The 16,884-nt window shown below is 47.0% G+C and overlaps 1 protein-coding gene across 3 annotated transcripts in view; it reads left to right on the top strand.

Annotated features, from left to right (window-relative positions):
• Positions 1-1,382: 1,382 nt before the first annotated feature.
• The window catches only part of LIMS1 (LIM zinc finger domain containing 1), a 73,859-nt gene continuing 58,357 nt past the window's right edge, over positions 1,383-16,884 (top strand). The window contains exons 1-2 of one of the 3 annotated variants that reach the window (XM_049834711.1): positions 1,442-1,507; positions 3,711-3,817. Coding sequence is in view for 1 of the 3 variants with exons in the window: in XM_049834705.1 (XP_049690662.1) it covers positions 1,464-1,507 (44 nt within the window). In the remaining 2 variants the exon portion in view is untranslated. Of the gene's footprint in view, positions 1,508-3,710; positions 3,818-6,652; positions 6,970-16,884 lie in introns of those variants that run through there. The other 2 variants (XM_049834705.1, XM_049834710.1) reach the window with 2 other exon arrangements.

Below are 16,884 nucleotides of genomic sequence, written 5' to 3'. Positions count from 1 at the left end.
TTCCAGGCCTATCCTTTATTTCCCTCTTTGTACAGGAACGTATTCCCTGTGATGCTGGAATTTTGGTATGTTTGGATTCCTAAATTTGTGAAGCAAAACCTCACTGTGCCAAGGAGCAAATAAACAAACAAAAAAAAGCCAACAGTCTGATGTCGCTGTGTTTTTACAGTTGTAGCTCTGTCTAGAACCATGCCTGGGGCACAGCCGTCAAATATCTTTTGTGAATTATAGTCCCAAAAGTTTGTATTCTTTTCCTGGTCCTAATGGATACTGAAGTAGATGTACTCCACGTGCATGTAGTTCGAATTTCTTTCTGAATGTCTATTCACTTGTACCTGCCTACACTGATTTTCACCGGCTTAACGTATTCCCTGAGTGTATTGTCTTCTGGCAGCCATACAGAGACCTCCTTAATCCCGGCAGTCAAATATTTGCATTTTTTTCATTTCACCACACCACTTCCTTGTTCTGATACCAGGGATGGCGATGGGTGGTGATACAGATAGCTTAATAATCCTGCATTTTCTGTAATGCTCTTTTCATTTGTCTGTCAGTCGCTGAAACTCCTATGGTTTGGAACAAGATTGCTTCTCTCCAAGTAAAGCAGGGCCTTCACGTTTGGCAGCTCTGGTTGTTGAAGGTCGCTTATTTGTATTTACTTTCTAAAAAAAGGCAGTGGACCTGAGCAAGGTGCTGGCCTTTTCCCATGTGATTGCTTATTAGTACGGTTCCATTTTTAAATAATCCTGACTGAAAATGGAATCTTGCTCCGGCAGATCCTCCCCTGAACCTATTTGGCGCCTTAAGGTGAGGGGACAGCTCTCTTGCTAGAAATAATACAATGCCACGCAACCACATGTAAGAAATAGTAAAAATACTTGGAATTGTTTTGACAGCAATTTTCTGTTCTGCAAAAAAACCAGCAACAGACGCTCTCCAGCACCTGCTCCTCTGTTTCTTACAATACTCTCTGTTTTATCTATACCTCCGGGTGCATCGCCCTCCGATTTGTCATCACTACCTTGGTGATGTTAAAAGAAATAATTATTGCAAAGTATTTTTAGGGGAAAAAACCCACCCAACCAAACAGTAACTTCGCAGGGCTCCTCCCCAAGCGCTGACAGAAGCCACGCGTAACCCCATTTCACTTCTTCCATCCCCCCGGATCCCACGGGAATTAACCGAGAGGCCACCCCGGGGACCCGAATCCCTCACATTTAGCGGAGATTTCACATTTAGCGCAGATTTTCCTTTTTATTTTACGGGAGGGGAGGTGTGTGAGGCGGAGGCGGGAACCGGGGGGGAGAGAGAGCGAGAGAAGGGGGGAGGGGCGGAGCCCGCCTGCGGCACGCGGCGGCCGAGCGCGCCCCCTGGCGGCGGCGGCGGCTGTGGCGGCGGCCGCCCAGCGCCATTACCGTGGCCCGGCGTGGCTCCTCACAGCGGGAGCGGCGGGAACCGGCGGGATGTTGGGGATAGCGGCGGCGGCGGCGGGGATGACCTGTAACAGGTAGGAGAAACGTGAGGGCCGCCCGTCCCGTCCCGGCTCGTCCCGTCCCGCCTCCCGCGGCGGGCGGCGCTTTGTCTCAGAGCGGCCCGGCCGCTGTCACCGGCCCCCCCCCCCCCCCCTTCTCCCTTCGCCTCAGCTCCCCCGGTACCCCGGGGAAGGCGCTTCCCTCCCTTCCCCACACACACACTTCCCCGGGCAGCGCGGCCGTGCAGAACCGGGGACGGTGGGCAGGAGCACGGCAGAATTCCGTTCTCTCCTCCACCGCCCACTCGGGGCTCCGTTCCCCGCGGGGAGCCTTGCTGTGGCAAGTCGGAGGTAACGCACAAAACCCAAAATTGAAAAAAAAAAAAAAAAAGGAGTTTGGAAAGGTTTCGTGCCCTTTGCGTTAAAAGGCGTCCTTTCCCGAGGGAGGGGGGGTGTTTTAAATTCGGGGTGCTAAACCGCCTCGGGTGTTTTTGCCGTGAGGTTTCGTGTAGTTTTGTGCCTGTCCCGCAGTTACGGAGTGGTCGTATCTTAGGGAAAGTTTAACAGGGATGGGATACGGAAAGCAAAAACCCAGCGTTTCAAAGCCTCACTCGCTGTCGCCGTTTCTTGGGGAAGAAACGTCCCTAATGAACGCGCTTGGCAAATGTTGCACTAATATGTCGAAACCTGGGGTCGAGGGAAGGGAAAAGGAGCGACTTCGTAGCTGCCTTGGGCCACAGGTTCAGGATGACCGCTGGTGCGCAGACTTTAGCCCCGCTAAAAACCGCCTTATCTTTCCCGCACCTGATTTCTACCGCAAACTCCTCCAGCTCTGCACCACGCCTTCGGAGAAAAGCCGTGGCACCAGCAAAGTCAAACCCAGTCGGGGCTACCGGGGTGGGCTGCTGAGCCAGCTCCGCTCCCGGGGTCAGCGTCCCGATGGCCCCAGGGCAAGAGCGGGGGGGAGAAGGCAGCAGGATCTCGCCAGCCTTGACCAGCTTTAGCAGCCGTGTGCTGAGAAAAAGATGATAACGTGATTGGGATGTCCATGTGTATTAAGGTAACTGGTTTTTCTTCAGCTGTTCCAAAAGCCGCTTGCTTTTTCAGCGGGTGATGATGGGTGTTTCCAGGCCAGGCTTCTTTCTGCGTTCCCAAAAGCGGCCGAGTTGTCAGTATTTGTGCTGTGAGTGTCGGTCTCTCACGACTGTGAGGACCTGTGTGTCATTTGGCCCCGCACAGGTGCTTCGGCTCCGGTGCAGAGCCTGCCTCTCCGGGTAAATAGAACAGTTACATATTTGGCATCTCTTCTGCTGAAGTTTTCGGGGAGCAGGCCAGCTGCGCTGCTGGTACATGCTTCCCAGGATGCGAACCAGGCTACACCTCTGGCACAGTGAGAAATTTTGGGACAAAGTCAGGCTAGAGCCTACGCTTGCAGAAACTTGCTGAGATGAAGTAGCAGAGCGATCTGGTGGGAGCCCACCTCCCTCAAAGCTGTCTGGGGGGCAGCTCCTTCAGCGCAAAATGCACACAGTGCATCCCACAGCAGGTAAGCGGGTGGCCGGCACGTCCGGGGAAGCATCCCAGGGGTAAGGCTGGTGGCTCGAGCATCCTTCGCTGGCAGTGGGGACGAGCCCTGCTGCCTCCCGGCAGAGCAAATCCTCCCGCTGCTGAGTCAACCTGTCGTCCTGCCACTGCTGCTGCCCTCTGAATATGAACTGCTCACCCAGCAAGAGCTGGACGTGGGGTCCCTCTGTGCCTCTCTTCTCACCGCTTTTTTTGGGGTGAATTGTCGTATCAAGGACAAGGGACGGTGATGAAGGATGTGAAGGTGCTGTGCAGTTGATTTCTTGCAGAAGCATGGCTGGAGGGACCAGAGGGAGCTGCTGGCCAGGGCAGGGAGGGTGGCTTGCCAGGCTGTGGGGTCAGGTCCTTCAGGGGAACCAGTTGCAGGACTTCTGGCTGAGGGGTTTTTTCTTTAGACGATTCCAGTCTGTTGAGGTCAAAAGAAAATGAAAGGGCAAGGTTTGTGTAAGATATATTTCCATTTGGTGAAATGCAAGGAGAGGAAATTAAAAATCGGTGTGTTTTCTTGTTTTGATTCTTTGGAACACTAAAAATGCAGATGTTCCGTTCGAGCCCACTTTTTAACAAAAAATACAATACAAGGTGATCTCAAAGGCTTCCGCAGGCTGAAACTCTGGAGGGATTTCAGATATTGACTTTTTGCTCTGATTTACAGAGTTTAAATAATCTGAGTTTTGGGGAAGAAAATAAAAAAGGAAAGAATGACTTGAGGTCTCTCTCCAGATTTGGTACACGGAGGAGCAGCAGACATCTGGTCAGCAGGTACGCACATGGGGTTTGTTTTCATCCTAGGAAATACTCTTCTTTTTAACTTCGGTGTGGGTTTTTTCCCCTCCACTTTATAAAGGCTTTTTAAACTCGAGTTGCTGCTGCGGCTTTTGTTTTGCAATTCAAGGAACTTGCAGGCTGGGCCTGTAACCTGAACGCCTGTTACCCAAGGCACAGCCATCTCGCTCATCATCACGCTGGGAGATCAGACTCTGCCCTGGAGGAGAGGGCTTTGGGCAGGGAGAGTTGTGCAGCCTGCCCTGTAGCAGGGTCGGTGCTGGGTAGTGGTCTGTCATTCAGGATTGCTGGACGTGCTGCTTGAGGCTGCAACGCCTGCCTGGTTCGTAAGTGTCCTCTGAGTTTTGTGGGCAGCTTTTCTAGCTGGTTGTGCTGAACTCATCTCGTGTTATCGTTGGAATAAGTTTCTTATGTGGTTCAGAGAAAACATTAGCTTGCAATTCAGAACCGCTATTATCTTAAGCCTTTGTAGTTTCCTACCACAAACTTAAGTTTTTCTTTGTAGCAATAAATACAGGCCAGCATGCAGTAAAATACTGAACCAAGCAAGCTCCTCTTTATGCAAAGCGTAACTACATTTGAAAAACTAGCAGAGACTTATTGAATTTTTAGCTCTTGTTCTGCTGTGGACTGTGAAGCTCAAAAATGTGGGCAATTCGTAGTGTTACTGGCTTTGTTAGGTGACTCCATAAATAAGAAGCTAAATGTGATGCTGCAGTTCGATCTCAGTTGTAATGCATGGGTCTTTTTCTTAGAACTGGCTCCATACAGTCACTGCAGGGGAACCGTTAATGGCCCACAATGTACAGAGGATGGTTTGCATAGTTAACAAATTCTTTTTGAAGTTGCAATAAAATATTTATTGTTGAAGCACTTAAGGCAGGCTTTTCAGCTCCTGCAATTGTGGCTTCATGCTAAGTGTGTTAGGTTAGACATCCTGATTCCTCTGTGTGGTGTTCTCCTCCAAAGCCCTGTTTAAAGGTTTTTCACTCTGTCGCATAATGCAGTCTCTTACTACTTTTCAATGTAGGGAGTCTTTAACTACTAGCTGTGCTAAAAGCAGCTTGTTAGTTGGTGGGGAAATGACTCATGTCAGGTCCTTCCATGATGGCGGGTGCTGATGACAAGGAAAATCAAACTGACAGTCACGTTTTGATAGCCAAAGCCTTCCATTGTATAAGCTATCCATAGCATGAATCAAGCAGCCATGTACGTGGTCTGCTGTCCTCGTCGTTTTAGCGATGTGTGACAGTGCACGTCACCCTTACAGCTTGTGCAGAAGCGCTGGTGTGGAGGCAGAAAGGGTGAAAGGACGGGAAGGCCCTAATTCAATCTGACAATTAGAGACGACGCAGCAGGGGACTGTGCCCTGGGGTTAATACTTCTCTTCAAATTAGGACACTCCTTTGCAATTGCTTCAGCATTTCCCTTCCTGCAGTGTCTGAGTCTTTATGAAAATGCTTACTTATGCTTTTTAAGCAGATGGAAGGGAAAAAGAAGTCAAGATATTGTAATTTCCTTGGTTGGTTTTGTGTACCCTAGTAACCCTTTATGCAAAACAGCTTGGTGAATTTGTGTGAGTGCCTGGAGACTGTTGGCAAGGTGCAGGGGGCAGAAGCTGATGGTGTGCCCAGTGACAAACTATTTATGGGCAAAGCAGACCTCTTGTCTGCAGTCTGAAACCACGTTCCTGTGCAAAAATGGCATAGTCTGGAGTATCTTAGGATGCATGAAAAATAGTGTTACAGCAAGGCCAGCACCCAGGATGAGGTTTTATGCTCTGTATTTTTGATATTAATTGCTTTTCCTTATACTTTAAATAAGAAGTCCTTGAATTCCAGCTCTGATCATCCTTTTTTTTCATCACTTTTAACTCACTAAAAACCCCCACCAGCCCCTTCTACAGAATTTGGTAAGAAGGTGACTCCTAAGTCACTTGTTGCATTTAGGGTTGATTCAATCACTGCTTGCATTAAATAGTTTTGAGAACTGAGAACACACTGGTGATAGGCTTTTGATTGAGTAAAACCTAAACTGGTGAAAACAGTAGAGTTAAAACCTTGGGGTTTATTGCTCACATCATGAATGGGGAGTCAGTGTGGATAATCTGAGAAACTAAGGCGACGTAAGGATTTTATGAATGTTTCCTGGGTGGCCCAGGGAAGCTGCTGTGCTCAGACTTATAAGGGTTTTCTGTATTAATATATTGTTTTAGTGTAGTTGGGGGCACTGGGAAAGACCACAGCAAAGCAATGCAGCAACGCCAGCAAATATTTGGGAGGCAACAACATGGCAGAGTGGCTCCCGTCCAGACCCCACGCTGACGTGCAACAGCTGTGGGATTGATGTGGGGAAAGAAAACCACACAGAGAAATAGTTTCAGATCCGCCTTGAGGGGGAAAGGGGACCTCGACGCTTTGCAAGGACTCTTTACGGGGGGCTTGGCTATCCCCGCTGGGGCTGGGTGCTGCCCTGCGGTGTCTAGGGACCGGCTGCCAGCCTCTCGCCTTCTGGAGCCGCAGCATCCCCAAGTTGTCCCTCGGTGTCTCCTGGCACGCTCCACCTCTGATCTGGGAATGAAAAATACAGCTTGGCAGGCGGGGTGGCATGGCCTGCCAGCGGGTGTTGTCGGGGGGGGAAGGCAGCCCCTGCAGATTCAGGGCTGAATCAGCACAGCAGCCTCCGCTTGCAAAACCCCCTGGTTTTGGTGAATTGTCCGTTGTGATGAAATGCTTGCAGATGGGCACATATTTCGGTTTGTAGCTTTGCAGATGAACAGCGTGTGCTTCTGAACTGCTTTGGTAGCAGGACAGACTTGTGTTTCGTGGCAGAGAGACCAACATTTGTGCTGGATTAAGTGATTTATTTTGCCAGGGTCTGCTGGTAAGTGGGCCGAGATTCACTCGGCAGCGATCATCTCCCAGACCCAGCTCTGGCCAGTGTCACAAAGCAGGACAGACCGTCTCTGGGCCACGCCAAGGCAGCTGCTCTTCCCACAAGCGGCAATTACAGAGACATTTTAATTAAGCATGCGGTTGTGCTACAGCTGACCGGGGTGACCTGCACGTTCCTGTCTCCCAGCTTCTCTCGTGCCAGCACCGGGGACCTGAGCCAGCTGAAAACCCATGGTAAGAGAGATTGGTAGATTATATAGATTTAAAATGGAATTTGTGTCCATCTGGATCGATTCCTCGATCTTGTGAGTGGCGGTGATGTCGGGGAGTGGGGTGGGAAGGGATGTGGGAAAGGTGGAAATACCTGTTTTGGCAGAAGCATGGATTTGTGCCCGGGTCGTGTACCCGTGGCCTCGGAGAGCCGTGTTAAAGGTGGGGGGTCCTCTGAGGAGGTGCTGGGGATTTAAAGGAGAAGGGAGCCGTGGCTGCTGGTCGTCTGGGTTGGGGCTGGGGACCGCTTGCGGCCGTCCCGGGTGGGATGTCGGGAAGGGGCATGTCCACGCTCCGTTGCACTGGAATAGGCATCACCTGCCTGCAGGTTGTTGAAGGAGAATCGCCTGGGCAATTTTGCTTGCTGCTGTTGAAAGCACGCTTGAGTATGTTCTGGCTGCAGCTTGTTGTCCCCTCCCACAGCCCTGCCTGGAGGGAAACCAGCCCGGCAGTGGTTTTGTCATGGTTGTCACAGAAGTAGCTTGCAGAAATTCACCTTCAGAGGATTCGGCGGAAGAACACCCTGTGTCCCATCCCCGTGACACGTAGGGTATAGTTAGGAAGGGCGACACATATATAGAAAATATAGAGAACAGCTACACATCAATGCCTGTTTAAGTCTACCTAACGTTTGTTGGCACGACATGACTTCATGATCTGAAGGTGCCCAGGGGCTCACTTCACCCATTGCTTCCAGGTCGCCAGAGGAACTGGATGCTGTTTATACCCGCTTGTACTGTTGAGTTAAAAAAAAAAAAATGGAGCGAGAGCTGGGCCTGTGAGCTCTTGCAGGCTGAGTCCCGCCGTACAGCGATGTGGCTGCTCGCTTTTCTTCTCAAGCGCTGTACGGTGGAGACGAGGCAAGCTGCTGTGGGAAGGGGCTTGATGGGAGCTGTCGGTGAGCTTCCCCGGGACTGAAAGGAGAAGGGCAGGAACCTCCCGAGTGTGACGTTTCTGTAGTACTTTAAACATCCCAGAAAAAAAAAAAAGTTTTTTTTCTGTCTCCTGTGTTTCCTTTTCTGAGTATTTGCAGTTGCAAGAGAGGCCGTATTCTGATTAGATGAAAAAGGAATCGAAGCAGATCATTTTAAAGCTGCTGCTGTGAAGAAAAAGCTGACTTCCGAAATCTTTGTTCCTTCATTCACATTTTTTTCCTTTTTGTTAGCCAGCCTCAGGAAATGAGAACATTCTTTTGGCTTTCCGTGCCTGAGTCACATCTTTTATATATATCTCTATATATAAAAATATGTTAAAACATCTGGAGATGTTTGTTTCAGAGAGGTGCTTGTTTTGTATTTATTAGGGTATCTGAGCTTTAAATGTTTGTACACAGTTGGATGTTTCTGGAGTTTCCCATACTTCTCTGGTTACAAGGATATATATATATATATGTTTCTGTCAGAAAAGCTGAGGGAAATGCGCTGATAAGCTAGGGAATATACAAAGAAGTAAACGTAGAGCCTTTAAAGAAAGTGAGAATTTGCTATTTCTTTCAAAAATTAAACTATTGAAGCAGTTGTTTAATGTGGGTTCCGTCCAAATATGTAGCTCTTTAATGTCTACCAAGTATTTATTTAAAAAAACAAAGTGTGAGGAGGAAAATCCCAGTAGCTCTTCTCTTGTTCTTTTTTTTTAAAAAAAAAAAAAAAAAAAAGGAAAAGGAAGTCATTAGAAGCTCATTATACCCATCTCTGCCGTTCAGCGAGCTGACACCAGGCTCTCGCAGTGCTCTCGGTGTCGCAGCGGGGTCTCACTGCCTCCCTCCGTCCTCCCACCGGGGTCACACGGGGATCGTGAGACTTTGCTTTAAAAGGAAAAAAAAAAAAAAATTCCTTTTAGTTTAACCGAAGGCCAAATATTTAACTTTGGCGGGGGAGGTGGTGGGATTTAGGAGAACGAATAAGATTTCCGCCCTTGGTTGTTTAACGTAGCTGCACCGAAAATGATGGGAGACCGGGGATGGTGGACGCCAGGGAGGTCCCGTGCAAGGAGGGATGGTGAGATGGCGACGGGGCACGAGGGGAAGGTTCTCCCGAGGGTCTCCATCCGCCACAGCCACGTGGCATCCGGGTGTTCATGCCGGCTTCTGCTCCCACAGCTCCCACTGAAATGCCCTCGAGTTTATGGCTCAGATAAGAAACCTCTTGCTGATCAAATATTTTGATTGCACCCTAGCCTTCCTGCTAGCTGCTTTGATCTTTTCTTGTCAGTGGATTATAGTGGACTTTAAAAAAGTCTTGCGTGTTGAAATAGTTGTATAAATACAGTCCTCGGGGTAGGTGTTATTTAGAAAAGTACTTATCTCCCGGAAGAAAATCTACCTCCTTTTGCCCCTTCAGTGTGCTTGTTTGCCATCGTGCATCAAAGAAGTGTGATTTCTGTAATTATGTCAAAGAATAGCAGCTTATTGTTAATTGTTTGAAATAATCTAAAGGCCGGTGAGGCTTATTCTTTTGGCTGATTTCCTGCTTGTTCAAACACTGAAGAACTGTTTCAGGTTCACATTTAAAAAAAAAAAAAAAAAAAAAGAAATATAAAAGAAACCCGTAGAACCAGGACAGTCTCTGGGGGAAACCGATGGGCTCGCAGCCCTGGGATGAATCCCCCTCTGTTGAAATCTCCAGCAGTCACAATTTCTCTTTTTGCAAAGAGAAAAGGCTGCCCTTTTCCCCGGGCATCCCGTTCGCGTGACGTCCCTTGTGAAATGGCATCGCTCAGCCCTCCTCGATGCCAGCACACTGGGAGCTGGATGTCTTCAGGCGGTGGCACAAAGGCAGAGTTTAGCTTTGGGGTGGCAAGGGGATGAGCTGTGCCATAGCTTTGCAGTCAAACAAAGCAAGGGAGGAGGGATAAAATATTGCCGGTGGCTACATACGGTGTAAGCCCAAAGGTCAGAGTTTCCAGCCTTCGTCTGAAAGCCAAGTTTTCCTTATTGTCGCATGTAGGATGGGAATGATCACCATGAGCTCTCCAGTGGGACCTGGAGAGGGTCCGAGGGTTTTCAGCGTTGGGGCCGTGTTTGATCCCCCCGGTTTTGGCTAGGTCAGTGCAGATCCCAGCGCTGTTCTCAAGGGAAGGCGGGAGGCTCCTCGGTGTCGGCTCACATCCGAGGCAAATCTCACCCAGCAGATAGGGCTCTTCAGACCCATCCCTTCCCCAGCCTGCATTTAAATTTACTGCTGGACCAGGGCATCATTTTGAAAAGTACAGGTAAAATTAAGTGCCGGGTGTTAATGAAGCTGCTTCATTTTGACGTGGGTGAAGCTCTTTGTGCTTGCGATTGCTTAGCTGATAACGCTGCAAGGGGGAAATAATTTGGATTTCTTGTGTCGAACTGAATCTGAGTCACAAATGTGAAAATCAATATTTTTATTATTACCATGCAGAGACGGGTAAACAGTACAGTTAAGAGGAACCTTGACATTACCCTTGGGAAAATTACTAGAACATGATAAAATGGCAGAGGATCCAGGAAGAGTAATATTGCGTTATTGCTTAGGTTTCATGAGAAAGCTATCTGCTCACCTTGGGCTATTTATTCATTTATAAATAGGTTTGTGAATCTGTATTTAAGAGAGACAGTCAAGGAGTTTAATGCTGTTGCATGGTATCGATGTCTTTTCAGATCAGTTTCAGCATGGACAGATTCCCAAGGTAGGCAGAATTACAAAATGAGCATTTGTGTCATTTGAGGTAAAATTGGTTTAGCCATTTTTACCTGATGGGTTTTGATAATGTGTGGCTGAGTAGCTGTGTAGTGGTTTGACTGACTTAATGGATTTTCTGTTAAGTCCATAAATGCACAGTTTAAAATGTGCAGCAGTTACTTCCACGCACGTACAAAAATAAGCGCTGGAGTCCACAGAAGGGAAGTGATGGGGACTATGCTGGTTTGTAAGTCTCTAGGTGCCCAGCAAAGCCACCACAGCCGTCACAGCCATCACTTGGACGAGTTGGGTGGTGGCAACGTGGCGTTGGGAGGTCTTCTGGGGGGAGAAAGGCTCCGTCCTGCTGGAGGAGGAACCATGCCACTGCAAGCTGTCTTCTGGCAACCCACCTGTGTAGGTATGAAGGATGTTGATGGTACTAATGTCAAGCAGAGGATTTTTCTTTCCTATGTTGAGTAATACTCCTTGTTCAGTGTGCATTAGAGGTATTTACCAGTTCCTCCTGCCACAGTGGGGGGAAAATATAATGAAAAACTGCTGAGTCCAGATTTTCTAACACATCATTAATTCCTTTTCATGAAAGCATGTGCAGAATGAGCAGGGCCTTAATTCCAGTTCAAAAGGTTTTCCATCAATCTTGGAAAAACTAAGTTATCCACTCTGTCTTCATGGTTTAAATAATAAAGTTCTTGTAGCTTGTCTTGGGGATGCAAGAGAGAGGCAGGGTCTACCTGAAATAGTTAGAAGGAAAATCTTTGTTCATCACACTAAAAATACATTGCTCTGCATTCTACAGAAATATCTAAAGTTCATCGAAAGTTCATGTTGATCTAAAGTTCAATAAGCCAAAGATAAAGTGTTTGTGTCATCAATATCTAGTATTTCAGATTGTAGTGCTGAATGTTTCGTTAATGCTTGAGTTGAAATGTTGCAAGGATGTTAACGGAATTGCATTTACTGAAAAGTTTGTTTCATTTGCTTTTTTCCTTATGATATTAATAGAAGTCAGGAAAGACAAGGAGCTCATAATATTTGTCTCATATATTCTTAAAGAGAACATTAAAAATTAACAGAACGGACATACGTGTTTTTCAGAAATTCATAAACAGTGAAATGTATCTAAGTAAAAATAATTGGATTAATTTATTTAGTCTGAGGACAATATAGTCCCAATTACGCAGAGCACTTGAGTTAAATTCCTGAGTTCACTCGGGTCACGTTACAAGTTTAAATTTACATTTCCTTGGAGCCAAGAGCTCAAGTGCATGGAGCTGGCAGGACTCACGTCCTCAGTAAAAGCGCCTGGATTCACCCTCGTCGTCTGGGGCTCACGTGAGGGTTAAACTGCACCTGTGCTACTGTATTCTCTTTATAAGCTTTCTTAAGAGATAGAATCATAGAATCATTTAGGTTGGAAAAGACCCTTAAGATCATCAAGTCCAAACGTTGACCTAACACTGCCAAGTCCACCACTAAACCATGTCCCTAAGCACCACATCTACACGTCTTTTAAATAGCTCCAGGGATGGTGACTCCACCACTTCACTGGGCAGCCTGTTCCAATGCTTGACATACCTATGTCATGGCATGTGAAGCATTTAAACCAACCAAACAGGTAAAAGAATGGCAAGAGAAAATGTAGTTTGGTTTTTTGTGGTGTTTTTTTTTTAAAAGTGATTCTGCCATAAATTATTCCACAACTTTGTTCATTGTGTACAAGCAGGTGTTGCAATAGGATGTTGTCTCCAAAACATTACTAGCAATTGCCTGGTCAGGTGTATAAACAAACACAGGATGCCCCTACTGAAGTCTTTCTTCCGAAGCAAGAAATGCATCAACAAGAATTGCTAACGTTTTAAAACCTCAGTGGATGATGGCACGGCATCAAAAGCACTGTGGCAAGGGACACTCTGTTTCTGCACACATTGTCATGGCTGGCATTTTTCTCCGTGGATGCTGGAAAGTTTTAACTGCCCCTCAGCAGGATGATGCTGCCCGTACCCAAAGAGTAGCTGGTGGTGTGACACGGCACAGCTGGGGGAGGCTCGCAAAACGGCTGCTCAGTGAGCGATAAAAGTCACAGCCGTCACCTCCACACCCTCCTGCCAGGCCTATTCCGACGGGCTTCACGCACTGAAATGCAAAATATGCTCCTTATATGTAAGAAAGGAGTTGAGGGAAACAGTGGCAGCGTCTGGGGACGTCCAAAGTAAGGCAGCGGTCAGCAGCCTGCACAGTGCTGCGGGTGTGGGAACATTCCTGGCATCCTCCCCAGGTGGTGATGCCACCTCTCCTGTCTTTTCTCAGCACTGCAAGAATTGTTTTTTAGAATCATAGAATATCTCGAGTTGGAAGGGATGGTAAGGATCATCGAGTCCAACTGGGACTCAGCTGGGAAGTTCCTCCTGGCCCTGATCCTTATGTATGTACCTCATCATCTTAAATTACCTTACCGTGGCACACTAGGATGTTTAATTTTCTAACCGCTCTGGCGTATCCTGTTGCTTTGCTTCTGTAAATATGCATTTTCTGTGCTAACAAATCTCTGCGTTTGCAGAGGACGTCTTCAATGCTTCATCAACCCAAACCACAGCAGCGACTTTCTTTTCCTCTTTAGCACCCAGGCACGAGGCCGCGCTTTGAACCGATTGCACTAATAACTTGTGTACGGCGGGGAGAAGAGAGCAAACTGCAGCTGAAGTCAGGAATTGTTTGCTCATTCATTAGTTATGAGGAGCCAAACTGAGGTCATTTCTAGCTAGCTGGCCAGCGTGCTACTGCTTGCTTCTCTTGAGCTCTCCCTGCAGAGTCGCTGTCTGCATCGCCCTTCTGGCTCTATCTTTTGGGAGCTGAGGCCAGCAACCCAGGGAGGATGAAGATTAAATTGCCCCACAATTTTTTTTTTTTTCCAGGAATACAGGAACGTTTTCTAAGAATACAGAAGTGTCTTCTATAGGGGAAGAAATGTGTCCACCTCTCAAAGTTGGAGGAGTGTGATTCAAAGAGGGGGTTTCTGCATTTCCATGTCAAGAGGGAAATTAAATGGACCACCAGCTGCATTTAGCATTTTTTTTAAATAGAGCAGCTTTTGCAGAGGTATTTTAAAATGTGGGGGTTACTTCCTTTTTTGTTGCTTGACAGGGATATGAAAATACCTGAGGAACAGGTTTTAAGAGTATCCCCTCCTCTCCCCCCCAATTTATTTCTTATTTATTTTTAACTCTAAAAATGTCAGTGTTGTCTTCCCTGACTCCTATATCTGGAACATTTGGGGCATGCTTGTTGGGAATGGCTATCAATTTGTCCTGGTACAAAACCATCTGTGAACAAGCTCTAAAGTTTTACTGTGACATCCCACTTGCTGTTGCTGTTGTCATGTTAACAGCTTTTCAGTCAGATCAGAGTTTTGTAGCTTAGACAGGAACTGAACTTCTAATGGAGAAAATAAAACTCCCCCAAAAGAAAAAAAAAAAAGAAAAAAGTTTTGATTTAAAAATGGTTGTCCTGATTTATCTTTTTGCCCGCTTCTATAATAAGGCTTGAAATGATTACCCATCAGAAATACAGGTGATTTTTCCTTACTCAGAATCAAGTTCCTTTCAGATCTGCAGGGGGTGTATCATTAACTTCAGTAAAAATAGATTAGTGGAGCTTTGTGACAATTCCCCCAGACTGCATGTATATAAATAGAAAATTCTGCACCAGTTTAAGGTAATATTTGATTATCTTCTGCATGTCATTAGGAATGCAGAAATACCTCAAGCCATATGTTTGATCACTCGTTTAACATTTCTGATAACGTGCAAATGCTAGAGTTTAACATGATTAACTGATTCGGTGCCAATGGGTTACAGCAAGTCCTTCCCAGTTCTCCTCGAAGCCAACTGAAATTCTGTTGTTCTGTTTAATGGGGCTTGGTTTAGACTCAGGGGTCTGTAAGTGGAACATTTAGGGCCAAATAAGACAAAATACCTGCTAATACTTGGAAAACAATTCAGTCGGCTTTAAGACCTTGCTTCTGTGTCTGAGGTATAGGGATGAAACTATTGCTGTTTTGAGGTAGTTTTGTCTGGATGGTACAGTAAGGTCAGTCTCGTAGCAGTTACAGCTTGGGAGGATATTTTCCTAATCTATTGTTTCTCATATTTAAAGAAGAGCAGCTGCTTGTTTGATAAATGGGTATGGCATGCCTACCCAGGGTCACATCCCTGTGCCTTCAGTTGAAGTTGTCGTAGGTTGGATTTTACACCTAGCAAAGTATACTTTGTGTAATTTATGTCTTGCTTAGAAGTAGTAACTAAGGCTTTCAGCTTTTATTTCATACAAAAGACCTGAATTTAATTAAAGAGTGATCATTGTACTATATGACCCTGTAGTTTTACTTACAATGTTTTTCAACAGATCTTGGCAACGCCCTTTCGTTGCCGTAATTGGGTTCGCATAGTTGGCAAACTGTCATGCAAATGTAAATGTGAGGAAGAAAATGAAAGTCCGGATCCGCAGGCTATGAAAAGCGAGTCAGCGCAGGTCTGCTTGCTCAGAAGGTCGGCACCCAAATGACAATTCGGTTTCAGTCTTATGCAGCAGAGTGTTAAGAAGTTGTGCGTTAACCCAGCGTACTGCTAACTGGTATGCTTTAATTTACATTTTTAGCCCAGTAGCCACTTGGCTGATGACCTGCACGTCGTCGTCTCGGCTTTGGCGCAAACAAAACGGTTACGGATGGGTAAGCGAGAAGGAGGTTCCTGTTCACAGGAGCCTTCATGGATCCTCGGACGAGCTCAGGGCGGGGGTGAATTTTACAGGTTTGGGTTGGCTGCGGAGTTACTACTGCAAGTGAGTGGGAGTGAGGAGGGGTTGCAGCTGGTGGGACTGTGAGCTGTGGGGCTCCTGGTGACCTGCCTGCGAGCCAGACCCGGCCTCCGGCAGAGGTGAGGTCGAGGTGATCTCCTGAGCACGCGTGAGTCTGGTTTGAGGAGCGGTGTTTTGCGGCAGTTAAATTTTGACAAAGCCAGAACTCCCCTTCAAGAAAGAGAGAACAGAGGAGAGGTGCTTTGCCTTGTAGCAGTGATTAGTGAATGATGTGCGTGATTAAAACAGCAACAGGGAAGATGGCATTTATACATCAGCTTGGTCAAGGGGATTTTTATCACTTATGGTGCACCCCACAAGCAGCAGGGCTCTGAAACACCTGTGGCCAGGCACTTCAGTACTAGAGACAGTAAAGAAGGATGGAGGGTGAAGATAACGCTTACAGTGTCTAAGTCACTGTGTTTTCTAAGGTGCCTGGTGTATCTGTACCGCTTGCTCGATATTTCTTGTCTTACTTGGCATTATACCAGTACTTTTCAGTGACATTAGGAGCAGCACATTGGGATTTAATGGTAAAAACGGGATTTCTGTTCATTTGGTATCATCCCCCACTCCCTCATGAACCAGATTTGATTCTGGATGACTAATGATTTATCCATTAAGTTGCTGAAACCATAATCAGTGTGTGTGTGTGTGTTGCATGGCATTTGTGTTCCTGATTAATTTATGCTGCTGATTTCTGCTGAATGCAGAGCACCAGGTAGGGCTGCTCAGAGCTACCTGTTATCATCTCCTTTATAAATACGTGTGGAAAAGCCAATTTTTGAAGGGGATCGCTGCAAGGCAATGCTAGAAGATTTGCCATCCTGGCAGCAACAGTGGCACCTAATGTGGTATTAAAGAGATGCTTTGGACTACTTTTGCTTCCTCTCTGCAGTATTCCCATCGTAGCATCCCCAAAGGCGAGGGGGTAGGAGAGGAAGCGCTTTGATTACAAGGATGGCTAAAAGCCAACAAAATGAGGGAGATGTCTCTGCTGCAAGGGGATTTTTAGCAAGATCTCCTTCTCCCAGGCTTGTTTTGTGGCCATGTGGTCTTCAGCAGGAGCAGGGCAAGGCAGTGCCTTGGTCTGTCCTGGTCTCTGCTCTCAGCTTGGGGTCCTGCTGCCTCAAACGGGGCAGTGGTGGGTCCAGCCTCGCAGGTGCGGTGATGGCAGCGGCAGAAAGATTTAGCTGTGGGAGCAGAGGAGGAAAGGATCTTCCGAAAATTGACTTGACCAGCTTTGAGTCCATATGCTGGTCGGTGTTTCAGCTGCATCGCTGGGCAGGGGGTTGGGTGGAAATCCAGGAGCTCCTCGCTGCTCTGTGGGAGGGATGCCAGATCTCACTCAGCCTCTCCC

The sequence above is a fragment of the Accipiter gentilis genome, chromosome 31 (assembly GCF_929443795.1).
Source record: "Accipiter gentilis chromosome 31, bAccGen1.1, whole genome shotgun sequence".
In the NCBI taxonomy this organism is placed as follows: Eukaryota; Metazoa; Chordata; class Aves; order Accipitriformes; family Accipitridae; genus Astur; species Astur gentilis.
The sequence above is the reverse complement of the archived record's forward strand: the minus strand, read 5'-3'. Positions and strand labels throughout refer to the sequence as shown.